We start from the raw sequence: 21998 nt of genomic DNA on the forward strand, positions 1-21998 counted from the left end.
AGGAGGATCGCGCAGGTTCGAAGCCAGCTGCGTGCGCTGGCTTAGGAGACCCTGTTTCCAAATAAAAATGTAAAAATAGGTCTGGGAGTGTAGCCCAGAAGTAGAAGGGCTTCCAGGAACCCAGTACCACCAAAAAAAAAAAAAAAAATGAGTCTTTCTGCAATTAAGAAAATTTTCTTGATCAAATCTTGTATTTTTCAACATGTGGTCTAATAAAGCTACTGTTATTCATATCATTCTTAAAGATAATTTTGGTCATCTGGATTTCTATTTGGCTAAAAATGTGAAAGGGAGAAAAAATATCTAGCAGGAAAATTTCTAAATATGCTTAAATCCAGTAGATTTATAAAATATAATTTCTCTGAGTGAAGCATTTCTTTTGGCTTGCTGTATAATCTACCAGCTCAATTCTCACAATATCTTAGAATTTTGAGACAGTACATATTGGCATTATAGAAATGCAATTTATATCTGCTTTTATATAATGAGCAGAAATGTCACAATTTATAAGTAATTATGGCCCAGACATTCTGTCGCAGGCACTTTGCTAACATTATGGTCACAAAGGGAGTGGGTGTTTGGAGGCTGGTTTATAATCTTAAATAATTTATCTTAAATAATTTTCCCCTTCATAATATCTAAAATACTTATTTTAAATTAAGCATAGGATACCACTATAATCACATCGTAATCATTGTGTTTTTCTGTAGTTCTTGAATAACTTACAATGAGGGCTAACTAAATTGAAGCCGATATGGAATAACAAATGTTACAGGAATTAGACAACTGTTTTAGTTCTGTATTTGTGGGAATTCTAGGCTCCCTGAGTTTTCATTTATTCATTTACTATACAAATCATCTCTAAGGTCCCGGATACAACTATCCTCTACACTTTTACCATAGTTTACCAAGTTATAATAGCTCAATATAAAAAATCCACAATTATAAGTCACTTTAATAACCACAATTAATTTCTCTTACTTATTCCTACTTTTTTCTTATTGGAATAAGATATAACAGAACATGCACAACGACATATGAAATAAGTCAAAAGATCTACTTAAAATACTGCTGATTTTTACCTTTCTTATTTATTAAACATCTATTACATATACTCTGCATTGGGTAATAAGAATCCACACAACTATTTAGAAATCATTACATCTCTTTTTAAAAAAATCATTTATCTCAATTATTTTAAGCTACCCTAGAAATGTGGTTCAAATTCTCCTCTCAGTCATGTGGAAATATTTCTAGAAATTAACTCATCAGCATCCCTAACCCCCTTAAATGAAATAGTCAGGTATTTTTCCATTTACAAATATAGCAAAATTTGAAGCCAGCCTTGCTCTGACTAAATGGTTCTCACAAAGGATGGATGTACCTTTAACTATGAAATGTAAGCACACCTCCATGACACAGATTAGAGAGGAAAAGAGACTTAAGAGAATAAAAGTCAATCAACATCGCATGGTCTCCTGAAGAGAGGAAGGGGACAGACTGCAGGTAAATATACTGGACTGGTAAGGGATTTCTAAAGGAAGACTTAAATATCAGAGATGAAATAAATTCACTTTTACAATTGTAGCACATTCTTGTCCAGTTATATCATAGAGATCATCTGCATTTAAGATCTTGCCAAAATGCCAATTGAAGTATTATTTCTAACTTTATCGGCAAATATCATAAAGTAAAACAGGTAATGGCTTCCATGCTTCAAATTGTATTTTGATGTTTACCAAGCTCTCTATTTAAAAAATAGCATTGTGAAAATACACTGCTTTTTAAAGTACGCTGGGCAATAGTGATCAGAAATGTGTGAAGGTAACTTTCAGTAATATTAACAATTATAATAATAAATATTCACTTGAGACGCTAAAAAGAACCTAAAAAACAACCTCAAGGCAATAAAGTAAGGCTGGAAAACATGAGTAAACTATCTCATAGCAGATATACACAATATACATTTTTACTGTTTTCCTTATGTTGAAACTCAAGAATTTCACAGCAGCCTACTAAAACCACAGATCAACAAGATAAAATTAGATAAGAAGAATGTGCAATTTACGCATACAGTTTATTACCATGGTTACAAACTTTCAGAACAGGCCTCTGGGACAATGGACTGAGACTTTGCCGAATATCTGTTAAAACAATATAGAAGAAAAACTTAATATAGAGGTCTGTTCATCATCAGAAATAAAGCAGTATTAGGCAAACTTATTTTCCCCCCAAGGTTAAGTATTTCTTGAAGCAAGGCAATACTAAAGTACCCTGAAATACTTGTCGCAGCAGTGCTATGACTTTTGCTTCCCATTTAATTAAGCTACTGGAAACTCCACTGGGACAAAGTACATATGGCACTTTAGATGAGACTTGTCACACTAATCAGGATTTTCTAGGTTCGGTGCATTGATTTGTTAACGTGCCACTGACATTAGCCAACTGGAATGTGTATCTCTCTGACATTTGTCTTTGCAAGGGATTAAGCAAACTTATGAAACTTCTGAACAGTTATTGCCCACAGCATTGCATTTCTGACATATGACTTTAAAAGAATTAGAAAGAGAAAAAGAAAAGAAAAAAGTCATCCTCTCTGTGATAGTTCCCTGGAAAGTAACATGAAACAAGTATAGAGTTCACCTTTCGGTTTTGGTGTCCTTTTTCTTCTGTCTCGGAAGGCAGCCCCGGACTGCAAGGCCTCCAGCAGACTATCCATCACACCTGTCTCATCACCCTCTGTGAAAAGAAATGCAGGGAATTCCATCAGCCCTCGGGGTTACCATAGCAATGTCAAAGCATACACGGAAACTGGGGATGGTAATGGTGGGGAGGAAAAGACCAGATGCCAGGACTAAACCAGAAATTTCAGAATAAAGAACTCTGACTCCCATAAATCAACTATCTTTTAATGAAATCTGTCTCATTAGTGCTTATGTTTCTGTCTCCTAAAGAGGACCAGGTTCTGTGGATTCACTTCAGAGCACAGCTTTTATAATCCAACGGCACAATAACTTTAAATGGAATCTGGTTCTAGTCGTATTTGTGTCTCAAGTTATCATAAATCACATTTCCCTCGTACAAATGGGTTATTTTTTAAGGCATTGGCCTTGATTCTAAAATCGACCAGTTGTGGGACAGAATTTTTGTTGTTGTTACTGAGATTCTGCTGTATGAACTTATTGTATAAAATGGTTCCATGGGAAAAACTTGAACATGTTCCCCATGATTGATTTTTTTCATATCAGAAGGTAACTGTCCTCTGACTTAAGGTGACACAGAACAATCACTAAAACTTTTATAGAATATGTGAAAAGTTTATCTTCTATAATAAAAAAAAAACAAAAGAAACTCTCAAAAGTCTAAAGGACTCCATGCCATGATGATTGTTTTAATTAATGAAGAATGTGGAGGGCTAATTCTTCCTACAAATAAATTATATAATATTCACAGGTGTTTATGGTTATCAATGCTAAATACTCAAAGAAAAGTGAAGGAAAAGTTTCCATGAAGCTACTGGCACAACCCAAATTCAAGGAAATTCTAAAGGATATTTATTTTGACCCTGCAAAAGATGGTATTTGCAAGCATTCTCTATGTAATTGTATGGGTGATATAACATGACATCTAAAATAATAGAAAATTATTTTCCTCTGCTACTTTTTGTTATTGATATTTTGCTTTCCTTTTTGAAACACCCTTTTAATAAAGAAGGAAATGCAGAAGAGTACAAATAACACTCATTTACAGTTTATAAACAGACATATAAATATAAATATGTATCAGTTGCTTTTCCATCTGGTTCTAGTTCATATTTTTAGAAGAGTACTAAACCTTGTAGGTGTTATCAAAACAGGTGGGTGAGAGAGAGTATTTGGAAGTTGCTAATTTACATGTAAATTTAATTCTAAAATGGTTTGATGGCTATTTTTAATTAAGATACATTAAATATTACAGATAGTATAATAAGTAACTATCCAGCTATCTTTGGAAATTTACATTAGAACTCATTTTTTTTCCTAAAAAGAACTTCAGGTAATAACAAGTATTTAAGGCCATGAATATATTTCACTAGTAAAACATTAAAACATTTAATTTTGGATTTTTAAATTTTCATGCTTGCTTTTAGAAATAAAGCATATGAAAGGGAGAGCATGAAATTTAAAAAATACTCAAGTTGAAATAAAATGGAAACATAGGAACATGTGATATTGATAACATTAGCTAAAAAGAAAGATACACCAAATAACCAATGTTTAAACACGCTTAATGCCACATATTTTAAGGAAAATGGTACCAAGAGAATTTGAACTTTTCCCTAGTAAATTCATTGTTGGTAGTGGCATTGATGTATAAGGATTCTGAAACTATTATATGTGTATTATATGAGCAGATGGGTAAATTTGTTGATGTTGTTGGCAACAGTGACATTCTCTATGGGAAAGGAAATAACCTGGAACAGGAGGAGGGAGGAAGAACCATGAGTGCTGAACTGAATTTACAGGAATCAATTTAGTGTCAGGATTTAAAACAATGACTTTAGCCTGGCATGGTGGCGCACGTTTGTAATCCCCACACTTGGGAGGTGGAGGTTCGAAGCCAGCCTCTCTTTAAGAGACCCTGTTTCCAAATAAAATATAAAATAGTTCTGGGATTGTAGCCCGGAGGTAGAAGGGTTCCACCCCCAATACCACCAATAAACAAACAAACAAACAAACAAAGCACTGACTTTGCTTAGCTTTGTGGACCAAAAGAGTTCAGAAACAATGGGACAACTGAATCAATGAACACACTAGCCCTCAGATCTTTGTTTCTAAATACAATTACTCATTAAAAAGACCAGTTAGATAAATGGCTGACTCTAGATCCACGGCCATAAAAATGTGAAGTCTGAAACATGTCAGAAAATTTTAAAAGGCTCATAAACAGGGATATGTATCAAAAGGACAGAGAAGCCATGTTAAAGGATTGCTTAGGCTAAATTTAGGACATCTGAGCATCAAATAAGGAAACGATGAGAATGGATTATTACACATTGGAACAAATATATTCACTGTACTAAAATAATGATGATGATGATGGAAAGGAAAACTATTCTTTACAGAGTGTGTCAAGTAAGATGTTAAAAATATGAAGGAAATAATCACATTACAGCTCACACTGTAAGAAATGACTTGGGCAGAAATCATCTGTGGTTGCAAAACCATGTATGCAAGACTGGAAAAGTCTAATAAGTATCAATTTATCCAAATAATCAAATCTGATGTCACCAATAATAGGACACACTGATATCAATGGTTTCCTGAAATGATACACAACATAACCTGTATAGTACTGAAAATAGAAATTTCTAATATAAATGTAAGGAGACAACCATACAAATTCAAAGTGAGGGATATTCTGTGGCACAAATAGTTTGCAATCTAAAAACTACTGATATCATGAAAGACCAACGGAGAAAGAGGGAGAGCAATGAAAGAAAAAGCTAGCAAACTGTTCAACGTTAAAGACTGAAGAGAGAGTTAACTAAATTCGACAGTGTTTGATGAGCTCCTGGACTGTAAAAATAGTTACAAATGACATTATTGAGGTAACTGGGGAAATCCGAATATGGGCTGGATGTTAGATAATTATATGGTACCAATGTTAGGTTATTAGAGTGTGGTGATTGCATTATGACTAGGCAGGATAATTCCATTGTCCTCAGGAGATAGATGCTGACCTATTTAGGCCCATTAAGCAACTTAAGTTCCATGTTCAACACTTCACGCTTTTGGCTTTTGAACATTCTGTTTTCTCTACATGAAACATCTTTCCCACTTTCTTCACCAAGCTAGTAATTACCTCTTTTTCAAGACAGGGAACTGAGAACCTTCTCCTGACCAATGGGGGCTGACCTGAGTCCCAGTGGCATGTAGAACATACGCCAGAAAATCCTTTACTTTGTTTTAGTGATTACTCAACTGCCTTCTACCAATGGACTCTGAGCTTCCTGAAAGAAGAGATCATAGATTTCATGTATCTTTAATACCTAGCAAATGTATTACATAGAAAGTATACTGTAAATATGTTAACTAAATTAAAAGAGGTGCTACATTGGTCAGCTGTGAGGATTTATCATGCATTAGATTCAAGGTTATAGATGGACAAAGGACTAGAGAGGTAGTGGGGGTGTACGCTTCCCACCATTACAATAACACTGCATTGTTTCTTCCCTTTATCTTGTCTCATACATCTATTTCGTTTCCCGGATCTTGTTGACTGAAGTATCTCTAAATTCATTTCCTGAATTGATCTGTTGTTCCTTTTGCAGCTATACTGATGGTGGTACAAGAGGGAAGTATTTTTTTCACCAGTTAAACTGCATGAGATGCCCACTTATGGTGCTTCGAGTTTTTCTTTAATTCCTACCCATCTCATACATTGTAGATAATGATTGCAGATGGATTATGATCTTCAACTGCCCAGTCACAAATTCTCAATTTCTCAGTACCCACAGTTTAGAATCCCAAAACTTCTTGGCAAAAAAGAAAAAAAAAAGCACACAATAAAAACCCTTTAGCACCCTCCCAAAAATGATGACAATTGCTTTTCCAATCGAATCTCTTTGTATAGCCATCAGAATCTATTCTTCAGTTAAAGCCAAGTGCTTGTGATTATCCATGGAGACAGACTGTCCACTACTCTTGGCCCAGAACAGATTATCTCACCCATGGTTGATGGGTTTTCTTGGCATTTACTCCCATACACATAATGAAAATAATACTGGAATACAACAACTTGCATTCTAGGTTCCCAACTACATGTGTGACAACTATTTACATACTCATTCTTGCCATGTGGAAATCGAGATAATACCTATCTAGGGTTAATGAGAGGATCAAATGAGATAAGGCAAATGAAAATGCCTGGTAAATTGCTAAGTGGTATAAAAATATCTGGAAATAAATTCAGAAAAGAATACTAGCCATTGTGAACCATGGGAAGTTTAAGAAATACCTCATTGCCTATTTCAAGCACTATTTTAGATAGAGTACATTATGGATTTTTTATAGTATATTTATGTTATTGGTTAAAGACATAATCAATCATATATGATACTTCTAAGGTAAACTGCTTTCAAATATAAATAAACTCTTGAAATAAAACTAATGTTAAATGTAAGATGGGGATATATAAGTAAGGTGTTTTCCTAATGTTGAAAATACATTTAATAAATGATCAAATAGAAGTATTTTAAATTTTATTTATTTTATTTTTTGCACTGGGTGTTAAACCAAGGTCCTTGCACATGATAGGTAAATACTTTTCTACTGAACTATACCTCTAACCCTATCCAATACCTGTTTATTTGGCACACGGTATAGTATGTGAGGTTATTACTAGCACTAAAGTCTCCAAGGGTTAATGAGAAGTCTCTTTTGCTCTCAGAATGGAAGAAGGGTGATGGATTTTGGTGCAATGCCTGAGTTACTAGAGAAAGGAGCCTCTCTGGTGAATTGTGATCAGGAGAATCAGCAGAAGTTCGTCATGGAAGAAACTGGGTAGGGAAACACATTCATGGCAGAAAGAATAGAAGGTACAATGGCAAAAGATACAAATGAGGAAATAAAGTATAATGGAGTGTTTAAAGAATTTATATTTACATTGCTATACACAAACCAGAGAGGGAAAAATTTGTCATTTTTTAAATCAGAAACAAAATTCCATTTCTCTAACCATAAGTCAATTTATATTCAATATATTTATAGCCTTTCTCCTGCTGTGAAAACACCTTTAAAATAAATGGACTCATAGCAATAGTTGAAGCCTTACACTATGCCTGAATAACAAATCACCAGGTTTAATTTGTAAATGGTATTTTAAAAATCACAGTGTTGGGGCATATATGAAGGGGGTTAAGGAAGAGTTTTTATTTAAAGCAGAATCAATAGAACAGAAAGACAGGGGAGGTGCTAACAGCATGTCTGAATTTTCTGGGGACTGTGGTGGAAGAAAGAGAAAATATAGAAAAAAATTTAAATGGTATCAATTTTGGTAAGAGAAACAGTTAATGAGAATGAGTTTGCTTTGGGAAAGTTAATGGAAGGTGCTAGTCGGGACCTTCAGATAACTTCACGATGTTAAGCTGGAAATTCTGTCCTCAAATTTAGACAACAAGCCAGGCGTGGTGGCGCACACTTGTAATCCCAGCATTTGGGAGACTGAAACAGGATGCTTGCACAGGTTCGAAGCCAGCCTCAGCTACTTAGTGAGGTCCTTTGCAACTCAGTGAGACCCTGTTTCTAAATAAAAAAAACAAAAAAATAATAGAGCTCAGGGTGTCTCTCGGAGGTAGAATGCCCCTGGATTCCATCATCACATCATCAGTACTACTACTACAAAAAAAAAAAAAAAAGACAACAAGGTAGATATCTCTTAAGTCACTGCCATGTTTAAAACAATACAAAACAAACAAACAAAAGCCACCAAACCTCGTTCAACACTATGGGCCAGAGTCTGAGAAAGGCCCTAAGATATATTAGGATAAGACCTTTTCTTTCTCAGGTACCTGTGACACTTGGGAAGTGCAAATGACTGACAAGAGAGGAGGCACCCTGGGAGCCACCTGCAAAAGGGTAGGGACAGAAAATACAAATCCATAACTAGTAGAAACTCTCCTTCCTTAAGTCCATTTTCTTCAATCAGGACGTAACACTGAAATTTCAGATAACTAAGAAAACAAAGAATTTCCTTAAGGCTTCCACAAAGCTAAACAGAGGCAAAACTAACCAAATGCACAACAAATAAAAGAACCCAAAACAGGTCATGCAAAGAAATCAGAATGAGACTAAAGTTCTTAGTAGCACAGTGAATTGCAAAAGAAACGACAACAACAAAAAACAAACAAAACAAAAAGAAAGGGTTTCCAAGTTCATTGAAGAAGTTGTTTCATTGCCAATAAGACTAGGACAGAAAATAGGCATTTTTCAGATGTGCAAGTTGTTGATACACATTTTCTTAGAGAGTGGAAAATGTGCTAGTGGGAAACAAGGGAGAAAAGAAAGAAGAAAATCTAGATGTCAGGAAGGGAGGGGACAAAAGATCAAAGTGACAAAGAATCCCCAGACACAGGGCCCAGAGCAGCCTGTGGAGACCACAGGGTGGAAACAGGCTGTAGGAGAGAAAGGTGGGCCAGGATCTGAGGGCAGAGCTGATGTTGGGATGTTGGTCCACTTGCAAGAAGGATTATTTTCACAGATCTATTAGAGAGTCCTGAATAAAATGGTAACAGATAAACGCGTCCTAAGAATTTGTTTTGGGTTTTTTTTTTGTTTGTTTTTTGCCATACCGGGGATTGAACCTAGGGGTATTTTACCTCCGAGCTACACCCTCAGCTCTATTTCTTATTCTTTTTTTTTTTAAGCAACGATTCTAAGTAGCTGAGGTTAGCTGCAAACCCAGATTCTGTCTCAGCCTCCCAAGTACTGTGATTGCAAATGTGCACTACCACACTCAGCTACTAATAATTTTTTTAAAAAAATTAATAGTAGCCTAAATATAATAATGACTAACAGGAAATGCTAGGGTCTGAATGTTTGCATACCCCCCAAATTAAAAATAAAAACCCTCAATTCCCAATGTGACACTAAGATGTGGAGACCCTAGAAGGGGATTAGGTCATGAGGGCAGCACTCCCATGGGTAAAATTATTGCCCTTTATAAAAGAGGTGCCAGGGCACTCTTCATCCCTTCCACCCCGTGAGGACACAGCAACATAGTGCTGCCTCTGAAACAGATCCAGAATTTACTGATGTCCTATCTTGGACATTCTAGCTTCTGCTATCATGAACCAATATGTTTTCATTGTCTACAGATGAACTAGTATAAGGTATTTTTCTCATAGCAGCAAAAACAGAATACTTACATAGTGACACACATCATTTATGATATAATTGCCATGAAAGTTAACAGGGTGGAGGAATTAGAATATCCAAGGAGAATGCAGGTAGAGAGGGCATCAGAGAGCTAAATCCTCAAGCCCTGATCAAGGATTCAATACTTTCTAACATATAAAACAATAACTGTATATTACAGAAAGAACAGGTAAATACCAGTAAAAACAGCTAAAAGTGACCACTTCAGGAGGTGGGAGAGGTTGACGGAGTGAGTGACAATGGATGTTAATACGAGTCTCTCATATTTAATTAAAAAGTGTGAGGACATGGTGCTAATAAAGTAATTTTAAAAAATTCTCTACAAGGCAAAAGAGAAGACTGAAGAAGAAAAACATCAAATGAAGGGAGAGATCAACTCTTGACCTCAGGGGCATACATTGGGGAAAGTAAGGAAGACAGGTAACAGATGGCACAGCATGACAGGCTGACTACTGTGCCAGGGGTCTGCAGCACACAGCGCAGGGGGCGCCTGGTATGGGGCAGAGGAGGGGACAGCGGCATTCATGAGCCGTCCACCTGCAGGTGGCTGGGGGTCAAGGAGGCCAATGGATTCATGGGTTTATAGCTTGGGGTAGAGAAGTGGGTTATACTACAATATTTAACGTAGAAGAACATAGGTTATATTCAAACCAAGGGCGGGGGTGTGGAGCAAGGTTAGGGAATGAGTACAGTGAAGTGATATAGAAAATAAGCCAATCTAACTGTGGGGATGGGAGGGCGGAGAAGGAAACTGTTTAAAGCACATGATATACTTATTCATATAATCAAAGTCAACCACTAACCCAAGCATGGGAGGGAGGGATGGGGAGGGAGTGAGGTGGGGACTGGGTGGGGGCTGGCTGAGTGATGTGTGCATTCATGTCTACACAAGGTTTTTACCCCATTATGATGTATAAATACCATTCATTAATAAAAATATATTAAATAAAAAAGAAGACAAGTTTTGAATTCAGATAACCAAGATTTGAATATTGGCTTGAGCAAATTCCTTTACCCTTCCTAACCCTCATTCCCTCTGTGCCACCCCCAAAAATACTTTAATAAAATGGAAAGAAGAACAGGTCATTCACACATTATTGAGAGGACTGAAGAAGATAATTTATAAGGATCAACAGAGAACCCAGCACATAGTGTTAACAATAATTTTTGTGGTGGTGGCTAAGGCTATCATGGTAGAAGATGAGCTCTCTTGTGGAAAGGGTACAGAAAAAAGTTGAGGGTGAGTCATAAGGCAAACTAACATGTAAGGGATTCTAGGAAGCTATGACTATTCTCACTCAGCCTGTGACCATTTCCATCCCTTGCTTAGCATGTACATTTGTATCTCTTTTACTTCTCATGTTTCCTGATCTACCTTAAGTCTCATCCTTTTTATATGACTTTAGTCATGAAATAGTGAGAGAAAGATTACAATCTAGAATTTGGAGCAGGAACGGGGAAGGAAAGCACAGTCCTCTTGAGAAACTGTTGGAAGTATGCAGGTAACATACAAAAAAACTATGGGGTCATAATTTAACATAATCATTTCAAAAAACCAAACCAGAACAAAACAAAGAAGACTATTATCCTAACATAGTTATGTGAATGATTGTTTTGTTTTTGATTACAAAGCATTTCAGAAACAGATTTTATGGGCTTTTTTTGTAACCTAATTCAGTCTTTAACCATTTAGCAAAAGCTCAAAATACTACTTAACCCAGATAGCAAAAAAGACAGGAATAACTTAAAACAAAGTCTTTCAACTTGTCTTAATCCAGATGTGAAAATGAAAATTTGAGTCAAGGGAGTGAGAAAGCCAGTTTTCATTGGGATTTAACTCATAAAAGAATCAGAACAGTTTTCTTCTATGCTATAAGTAGGATTTTATAGGGAGACGATAGTAGTCCAATAGTTTCATTTCTCTCCTCCATTCTTAGTTATTTGTACAATTTGAATAGCATTTCTTATGTTAGATGTGTGTATTTTATTTATACATACATACATACATACATACATACATACATACATACAACGGAGACCTCCAACTCCCCAAAATAGAAAAGTTAAGTGAAAAAAAGCTAGGCATGGTGATAAACACTTATGATCCCAGTACTTGAGACTTAGATGGGAGGATCACAGGTCCAAGGGCAGGTTCAGCAAGTAGTCAGCCTCTGAGCAACCTAGCAAGACTGGTTCAAAACAAATAAAAAGTACTTGGGAGGTTGAGACAGGAGGATCGCAGGTTCAAAGCTAGCCTCAGCTACTTAGTGAGGTACTCTTCAACTTAGTGAGACTTTGTTTTAAAATAAAGAAAAAATAGAACTAGGGGTGTAGCTTGGAGGTAAAATGCCCTGGGATTCCACCCCCAGTACCACAAAAACAAAATGAGCAAGTATCAAGAGCCAAATTCCTGGGATTGAATCTTGGCTCCTATTCTTATCAGCTGTGTGTCCCCTATCCAATGGGTGAAATACTAGTATTTGACTCAAGGCTGTTGCAAGGAATTGAATTAAGAGGTGTAAACCACACAGTGCTTCCCACGGGGAAAGGCCTAATAAGTAGAAGCTATTAGTACATGTAATGACTACTATGTAGACTACATTGGCACACATTGCTGACTGACACAGCATTCATTTCTTACCCTCCCTTCCTTTTCCACTCCAACTACAGAGGCTGGAAAAGCTAAAACTGTACTTCCTGTGACTCCCTTTTAGCTAAGCGAGGGTGGCCACACGATGTACTACTGTCCAGTGAAGCCTAAGAGGACATTTGCTAGGTTCCTAGGAATGAACGTGGTATATATTGGTGACTATTCTCCCTCTTTCTTCCCATCCTCAATACAGGCTGGAGTTTTGACAACTTGGAGCTACAACCACCAGTTGCTGCCCACAAGTTCTTCCTACTTTCAATTATGCTTAAATCTGTGGCAGTCATCTTACAAAAAGCACAGATAACAAGGCTATTCTTTCTATTGTTTTGGATAGCATATAAGGCTCAACTGTTGAAACTTAAGTGTAAATCACAATTACAAAGTGATTTATTACACTGAATTCAGATGTGAACTTAAATAATTTCATGTTTAATAATAAAAAGGATTTTAGATGACATTATAAAGACTTATATGAACTCTCTAGGCTTAACAACATAAACACATTAACAAACTATTTTTCGATGTTACAAATTATAATCCAATTTTAACTTCATAAGCAACCAGGGAAAATAGTAATATATTGTATCAAATCATATAGTATTGTTATTAGTTTTAACTGATAATTTTTTATTATTTAGATTTTTTCTAAGATGATTTTTGCATTATTCTTACTACTTTAACATATACAAGTATCTAATGTACCTTCTGAATTTTTAAGAAAAATGTTTTATTTTATTTTACTCCCCCAACTTAGGTAAACAATGAGCAAGTTCCATGGGGTACAGGGTAGGGGAGATACTTCTCAGATTATTTAATTCTCTACTTAAATATCAAGGACATAGTCATTTTTTGGAATGTAAACATGTTAAAGCACTAAATATTTAAAAGTAACCATATAATAGAGGAATTTGTCATTACGAAATAGTATAGTAAAAAAAAGTTAATTTGTATTAATGAGACACCAAATTTAAAAACTTAAATAAATAATAGAGCATTTCCTAAAGTATCAAAGAATAGTGTTCTCACAAGAAGCAGTGTGAGGGTATGTGTGTGCACATGTGCACACGCATGCCTGTCTATTGGAAGTGGAGGTAAGAGAAAATCATCTGTGGTCTAATAAGTTTGGACAAATTTGTTATGGAAGTATTATACAGAAGAAACATTCCTCAATCTCATTCATAATTGAGGATATTACAAATACATTGATGAGTGACCATTATCATTTATCATTTACCAGCATAGAAACAACTAAAAATTAGGATGAATTATTGTTAATAAATATTTGGAAAAGCGGGTCACTTCATACAATGGTGGTAGAAGTAAAAACAGAAACTCTTTGGAAGTAATATGACCATTTTATTAGAGGTAAAACTGCATACATTATATAAAATTATTATTCTTAAGAAAATTATCCTACATATATAATTCACTGCATGCAAAGGCATACATAAAGAAATGGTCATTACATTGTTAACAAGTAGGAGACTGGAAGCAACCTAAATGCCCATATGCAAGAGGCTGAAACATCTGTCAGAATATGTTGATATGTGAAAAAATAATGAATGTACATAAATTATTGATTTATGCCATCTCCAAAATAGAGTAAATAAAAAAGCCTTATTTTATACTTGAGGACATTCTAAGTAGACCTTTCTCTGATCACTTACAGCTTTGCAGTTATTTTCTGACCTCTGGCGCACCACCCCACCACATGGTGCTGAAGAACAGCACTAGTCAAGCTTCCAGTGGTGTATCATTATTTCTCCCAAGGATTCAAGGACTCACATCTGATGAGCTTCTTTACTATAACCTACTGTAACAATTACTAGAGAAAACAAAAATTAAAAACCAGCACTGACTCCTTGGCAAAAAACACACTGTCATAATTGGCTTTGTGTCCTATGTAGGGTCTAGGGTGCTGAGTGGATGCCTACAACTGCACAGAATGTCAGAGGGAAGAATGATCTCTTTAGGCAAATAAGTAGATATAAAATGATAATGAAAGTTGACAAGATGTGGCTTGCATGCACAGCGAATACCTATGGCACTTTAAGTCAGTGCAGCCCAGAGAGGAAAAGGTTAATTGCAGGGCACTCCGCCACCACTTCTGGATAGAAGTTTCTCTTTTCACCCAGGGCTTCACTTTACTCTGAGAAATAAGCCTGAGGAGGTTAAGCCTGGCAAATATGTGCTTCACACTGAAACTATATTAGGATATGTTTTAGATTTTGTTTTAATATTTTTATATCAGTGAAGAATTAAACAAGACTTTTCAATGGCATTTTTTCCTTATAAAATTTTGAACAAAGCATGAGATGATTTCAGATCATGAAAATGCTTAGTTCAACATCAAAAATCAAAGAAAGAGAGGAGGGAGCGAGTTAGGCACTCGTGTTGGTAATTTCACAGGAGTTTTCTTTCAGGAGGAGCTGAGATAAATGGACTTGAGGCTATGAGGAACCAGTAAGTGGTGCCTGGGATGCCACGCAGGGCCCAGAGGGTCCCCGACAGTCATACTCTGACAGCAGCATATGGTGCGCACTGGAGGACGGGGAAAATAAGGTCAGGAAGGCAGGCGGAGGGAGCTGGGATCCAAGGCTGAAGAACTGCCATGGAATATTTTTGAAAGGTGTGAAATAATCAAAACAGTACTTCACTATGATTAAAGCTGGCATGGTGTGAAGGTGTCAAGCCTGGGTGACTGGGAAAATGGTGGTATCATTAACCCAAAATGAGAACATGAAAATCAGGTTTTATGTGGAACATGATAAGTTAGGTTTTAAGTGGGTTGACTTTGAGGAGCCGGCAGAATATTCAAACTGTTTTGCTCGAGAAGTAGTTGGAGAGATTAAACTATAAAGTCTGTAGTCCAATTCAACTCTGCAAATATGCACTGGTGCCAAGTGCCAGGCAGAGCGCCAGCCCCTCGCCCCTGCTCCCAGGGGACATAGAGTCTGAGAGTGACATTCATACACAACTACCTGTACAAAAAAGACCCAAGCTGCCAGGGGACTGCCTCAAGTGACAGTGGTGGCTGCTTAGTGATGGTTTCGGTGGTTATCCTTTCACATCCGTATTTGGGTTAAAATTTGTAAAGATTTTAATCATATATCATATATATATATATATATATATATATACATATGTACATATATGTGTATTATATTATTTGTACTTTATGAATATACATTTGTTTATATATTTCAAAAAATTTTTTTCATACTGGGGATTGAACCCAGGGCCATTCTATCTCTAAGCTACACCCCCAGCCTGATTATTTATTCTGTATTTTGAAACAGGGTCTAAGTTGCATAGGGCCTAAGTAGCTGGGCTGGCAGTGAACCTGGATCCTCCTGTCACAGCCTTACAAGTACTGGGATTACAACCACACACTACCATACCCAGGTTTCAATAAATTGCTATGGCTGGTCTCCAATCTGAAATCTTACTGTCTCAGCCTCCTTAGTTCTAGGATTACAGGTATGTACCACTATGCCCAATTTTATGTGTGCTTTAAAATACAGAATTTCATAGATACCACGCAAATAGTACACATTTATGAATTAACATTTTAGATGTTCAAAATTCCTTGGCTAAAGCTTATTGCACTGTTACCAACCTTGTCTAAACAAAGAAATTTAACCAGACTCAAATTCTTGTTTTTTTCCTAATATAAATTTTTGGCCAAATTACTGTAAATATTTATTATTTTTCAGTTTCATTTCTAAGGAGAAATACAGATTATTCTGCCCAAATTCAGTGTTCCTAGAAAGGAAAGGTTAATTGCAGAGTACACCACTGCCACTCTGGGTAGAAGCTTTACCTGTCACCCAGGGCTTCACTCTAAGAAACACGCTTCAGCTTCCACAACTGGAGGCAGAAATCGGTTTTAAAGAACTGAAGAAACTCAAATATCCTAATCAGAATAACCAACAGATTTTTGAAAGAAAGGAAGTTGGCAAGGACAGCAAGGCAAAGCTGCAAGAGTGGGAAGTAGGGAGAAAAGTAACTGACGTGCTTCAGAAGCGAGCAAGTAATAGCAATAGAAATGGGAGACCACTGAACGTTAGGTGAACTCATTAACAGGCGCAAAAATAAAAAAATGTAGGGAATTCTCTTGAGAACAATGGAAACCCCCCCACCCCGACTACAAAAAGCTGGCAAGATGAATACAGTGGAGTTGTCCCCAAATAAAAGCTGGTATCGGGTGACATTGAGAACAGTTCTATTTAAGAAATGAAGAACATACGAGATAATGCATTTCAAAATCAAAATGGCTATTAATATATACCAGGGACTATCACTTGGATTGAATGTCTGTGTGCTAGTGTCTTTGTGGAGCATTTTATCTAGATTGTTTAACTTCGCATTCCACCTATGCAAAGTAGCCATTATCACATTCAGTTTAAAGTTGGGAGTTGAAGGAGAAAATGTGCCCAAAGTCCTATGATGCATAAGTGTGTGTGTGTGTGTGTGTGTGTATGTGTGTGTGTGTGTGTGTGTGTATGTGTGTTTGGGGCGAGGGAGGTTAAACAACCTTTTGATTCCGAACCTCATTCTTTTCACTACTGTTTTCTTAATACAGAGGTGTTATATGATAATTGAAAAGTACTCAGATCCTTAGCTTTGTTGATTTATGCTTAAAGGTTTATAGAAATATCCTTAAGGCACAAAGGCACAGTAGCTTTCATAGTTGGCAACTTAAGTAAGACTGGATTTCTCCAAATTCACTGACTGCCAGTTGCCTGTCCTGGCAAAAAAGAAGAGAGATACAGGCCACTCAGAGATGACTTCCTCCCACAGAGCAGAGGCAGGCCCCTCCTGAGATGAGGAGTATTTGGAAATAGTAGAATCAGTGCAGCCTGCAGGGGCTTCCTAGCTCTTCCTGAAGCACAGCATTGAAACCAAATGTGGTGCTCCACTCACTACTTAACCTCACCCGATTCTCATCTTCCACAATAGTCAGGCAAACTAAGTTTTCCTTCAGAACCCCTGGTTTGGCGATGAAGAAGACAGCCTGGAGCTGCTACCTTCTCAAGCCTGCCCAGGAACTGCTTGTGGCAAACTAATCTGGGACAAGGATAGCCTAATGGTCTTTGTTCTTGAGAGTTCACAACTCAAAAGCATCTTGCTAGGTTAAGCGATTAGGATCAGAGTGCATCTTTTGGCAACACACCTCTACTCCGGAGAGGTTGCCCACCAGTCTATGATCACTCTTCTATATAAACTACCCATATATCAGCCTGACAGCAAGATGGCTCTTTCACAAGAGAGCCTGCCATATTTCAGATAGACTAATTTATAGTTATAAAGTTCTTTCTCTAGCACTATCCTCTCTATTATTTGACTTTCGTTGTTCAGTGAGCAAATCAAGACTTTTAAATAGTAGCCCTCTCTATATCCCATCCATCAGTGACTACCACAGTGGATGACCTTGACAACAGATAAAGCACCCTCATTATCATTCTTGGTTCCCACTGACCAAGAGCTCAGACCCTTCTGTCTGCATTTTGACTAACAATATTAGCATAAGCCACTGTTCTACCACCTCAACTTCAACAAATATTCCTTTCACCTAGTTAACTTAACTTTAAAATGGGCTCTACCTGGAAAATGAAGAAATGATCTCTATCTAGAAGAGGTATTGTGCATCCTCTCATAATTGATGCACCTAAAATCTGTGGGATGCAGATAGAGGAAAGGGGAATGTCTGTTTTCTCTTTGAGCTTTTTTGCTACATCAAACTATCACTTTTTCCCCCTATATAAAAAGCACTCCCCTTTGAGACACTGGACATTTAATAACACCACAGCCTTTCCCCTAGGTCACTGTTCTCATAGGCCTCAATCTACCTTCTCATTGGGAATAGACTACCATCTGATCTGATCTTCCTCTTTGGGTTGGGTTCCAACATAATCCTGCATGAATTCATTTTCATATAAGCAAACAATCCAACAACAAACCCTCCAATGTCCCTTGACCTTCTCTTTCCCATGGACCAACCTCTGCTACCTTCAGTCACCCACTTCATAGTTATAATCTAGACCTTGTTGCCACCCAGAACTGTTTTATATCTAATAAATTCACAGACCCATTCTTTCTGTCCTTATTATTCATGAACCTCTCCAATGACCTGGGACCACACCATCATCATACCCTAGCCTGTGAGCTTAGACACTACAGCCCACCTTGACCATGCGTCACTGGTGAGTGTCTTGTCTCCATTGTCTTTTTCTAGACTCTCAGTAGTATGTACAAGAACCCCAAATACATCACCTTGGGAGAAAAAAAAATACTATAGGATCAGGACGAGTATGGACTCTCATAGTCTGTTAGCAAGTGGATTCTTACTGCTATTGAATACTTCTGTGTTTATGCTTAAGCCCACTTCCTGACATGCTGATTTGATTCTTCTACAATTTCCTCAAGCCTCCTTCTACTTTAGGTAGAAAGTATCAATCACTTGATAAAAACTAACTTGCCACTATTAAACCTACAAACACATTTGCACCTACTTGGCCGAGCCTTTCCTCCTTCTCATCTATACCTACAGCAGACCATATTGCTTTCCAAGAAAATTTCTTACGCCTGTACTGAAATCTGCCCACCGCCCCCACCTGTCCTGTGAGCCTGGAGACTTTGCTCCAGTCATTACCAATATCTCTGAATCTTCTCATTCTTTTCAACTGGCTCTCAAAGCATATGCTTTGTTCTCCCTTAAAACTTCAGATTCTCCAGTGACTATCCTTTTGTTTAGCCCCTACATTCATTCATCAAGCCTCATCCTCTCTTTTGATGTCAAGTCCATGAGACAAATATATACTGCCTCGGCAGCAGCATTAACAATGGTGACTTCCCCTTAAAAAGGTCTCTTTCTTAAACTTTATACCAGGACTTCCTCAGTTCTTTCCTATTTTTATGGTGATTGTTTCAATCTCCCTTCCTGGCTTTTTCTTTAACTTGCCCAATTTTATGTGATTCCATTGGAATGATTCAGTCATTCCTGTGGCTTCCTATCCTAAGGACTACCAATTTTTTATCAGCACAAATGGATTCCTGAGCCCTGCCAAGGGTATCTAATCATTCAGATTTGCCAAAGACAAAGGGGTTTCTAGAAACATAGGGCTTTTGGTGCTAAACCTGGGGGAATTGTAGGTAAATGGGAATAACATGGTCACACTAGTCACTAAGTGCTCACTAGACATGGCAATGTAGCTAGCCTACAGATACCTCAAACATAATATATACAAAGCTTGAATTCATCATTTTGCTCAAAATTCTATCTCCTTTATCTCAGTGAATAGCACAACCTTTTCAAGCAAGGTGTTTATGGTTTTTTTTTTTTTTTTTTTTTTGGTGGTATTGGGGTTCCTGGAAGTCCTTCTACCTCCGGGCTACACTCCCAGACCTATTTTTTTTTATATTTTTATTTAGAAACATGGTCTCCTAAGCCAGCACACGTGGCTGGCTTCAAACCTGCATGATCCTCCTGTCTCCGCCTCTCAAGCGTGGGGATTACAAGCCTGCGCCACCATGCCCGGCTGTTTATGGGTTTTTAACTACCGAATCTCTCTGAATCTTTAAGCAATGAGCTACCAATCACTTTTCCAATTAGGGGAATATACAATAGGATTCATATATATAACCTGTTAACATCACCAAATTCCTCTCAGGAAAACAAATTTTAAAATGTGGAGGGAAACAAACCAAATGCTATATGCATTTGTTTCCTTATGGTGTATAATTACAATGCATCAACAAAACCATATTAAAAAATTAATGCTATCATACAGTTGAAAAGTTACACATCCATTGGGTAGCTCTGATGGTGAGACTTCTTTTTTCACCATCTCTAAACATTTTCAAAACATTTTGGGATGCAAAATTAAAATACTATTTAGGGATGATTAATTTTTCCTTTCCAATAAGCTAAAATAATGTTTCCCAAGTAAGAAAACTGGGGAAAGTCATTTGTATTAACTCGCAAACACCTCAGTTGGGAAGACACAGAATACATTTTGTAGGTCACCAGGAAACAAAATGATTGCCCTTCATAGTTCATTCTGTAAATGGCCTGTGGGCCTCCGTTATTTCTACACATCTGCTGGTGCTCTGTGTTCTCCGACAAGTATTGCCTTTAAACATGCCTGGGCAACTACCCAAAGCAGAATGAATTGGAGTTTTAGGTTAATAACCTACAAGACTTGTTAGGCCGAAGGCAAAAAGACAAAGAACTGCGTGGTACCTGTATTACTGTATTTACATTTCTTCATCTTCAATCAGCATGGGACAGTAGCTAGGCTGATGTTACAATAAAAAATTGTTACTAAATTTAAGAATTATTTGAAAAGGCTTAATACAGGACCAGAATGACCAGGAGTATAGCATTCTTTCTCTTCAACTTAAGATTTTCCCATCTATCTCAGGGGATTTAAGTGTAACATTCTTGAAATGGGTGGCTTGTCCTGGTTTCTCAATTTAAAATTTGTTATTAGTCACAAAGCTACAAACATATGACGTTTCACTATTGCTAGATGCATTCATCTGAGCTCCTGCTTACCAATTTCACCCTCTTGCCAGCCGCCTTCTAACCACATTTGTACATATTAGTGCTTCCAACAGGGGGTATGTGCATCAATAAGTGAAGTTGAAATTCGTTAATTTGCTACTTCATTAACAGCGATGGTAAAAAGTCCAAAGAGAACAGGATTGAAGCTAACTAAAGTGTGTGTGTATGGGGTGCTGTATGATAAGTGAATCTAAATGATCTATATTCCCCTATTCCTGCGGATAACTGAGAGTCAGCTGTGCACACATCTGTGGGTGTTTATAAACATTTACCATCTGCGAGAAGCCTATGGGTTGTAAATGGTGGGCTAATTAGTGAAATGCTAGTCATTTCTAATGACAGTTGTTATGGAAAAAGATTGTATCCAGGTTAAATTGATCTCAGAACCTTGTTGATCGCTGGAGGCCACCCTATCTTTTATGACAAGACCAAGTAGTTACACTGCACTGAATTTCACACATTAAATATGCATTATAACTAGATTAGACTGCTAGTTTGTGCATGTTAATGAGTCCTGTTAATAAAGTGGGCATTGAGTACTTGTTAAGAAAACTGCTTAGTTGTCAATCTGGAGAAAAGCCAACTAATTCTGTAATCTATGATATTTTCATTTCTCTTCTACATACAATCATACATTTTCCATTCAGAAAGTATTTCCTTATGTTCCCCATGTCAGTAACTTTTTCTAGACATGTCGATATTAAATTGATTAAAATTGTGGGAAAACCATATAAACAAGTAACTTTAAAGTAGAATTTTTTTTGGTGGTACTGGAGATGGAACCCTTCTAACTTCGGGCTACACTCCAGATCTATTTTTTATATTTAATTTGGAAACAGGGTTTTTTAAGCCAGCGCGGCTG

General features: G+C 37.0%; 1 protein-coding gene across 4 annotated transcripts in view; it reads right to left on the minus strand.

The window, feature by feature from the left end:
• DIAPH3 (diaphanous related formin 3) overlaps positions 1-21998 on the minus strand; it is a gene marked incomplete at both ends in the record, with an annotated part of 500946 nt that overhangs the window by 119301 nt on the left and 359647 nt on the right. For all 4 annotated transcript variants that reach the window (XM_080719970.1, XM_080719969.1, XM_080719968.1 and 1 more), the window contains 2 exons: positions 2085-2144; positions 2644-2739. In XM_080719970.1, the coding sequence (XP_080576096.1) occupies positions 2085-2144; positions 2644-2739 (156 nt within the window). The remainder of the gene's footprint in view (positions 1-2084; positions 2145-2643; positions 2740-21998) is intronic.

Source organism: Muscardinus avellanarius (genome assembly GCF_963383645.1).
Source record: "Muscardinus avellanarius genome assembly, chromosome: 2".
NCBI lineage: Eukaryota > Metazoa > Chordata > Mammalia > Rodentia > Gliridae > Muscardinus > Muscardinus avellanarius.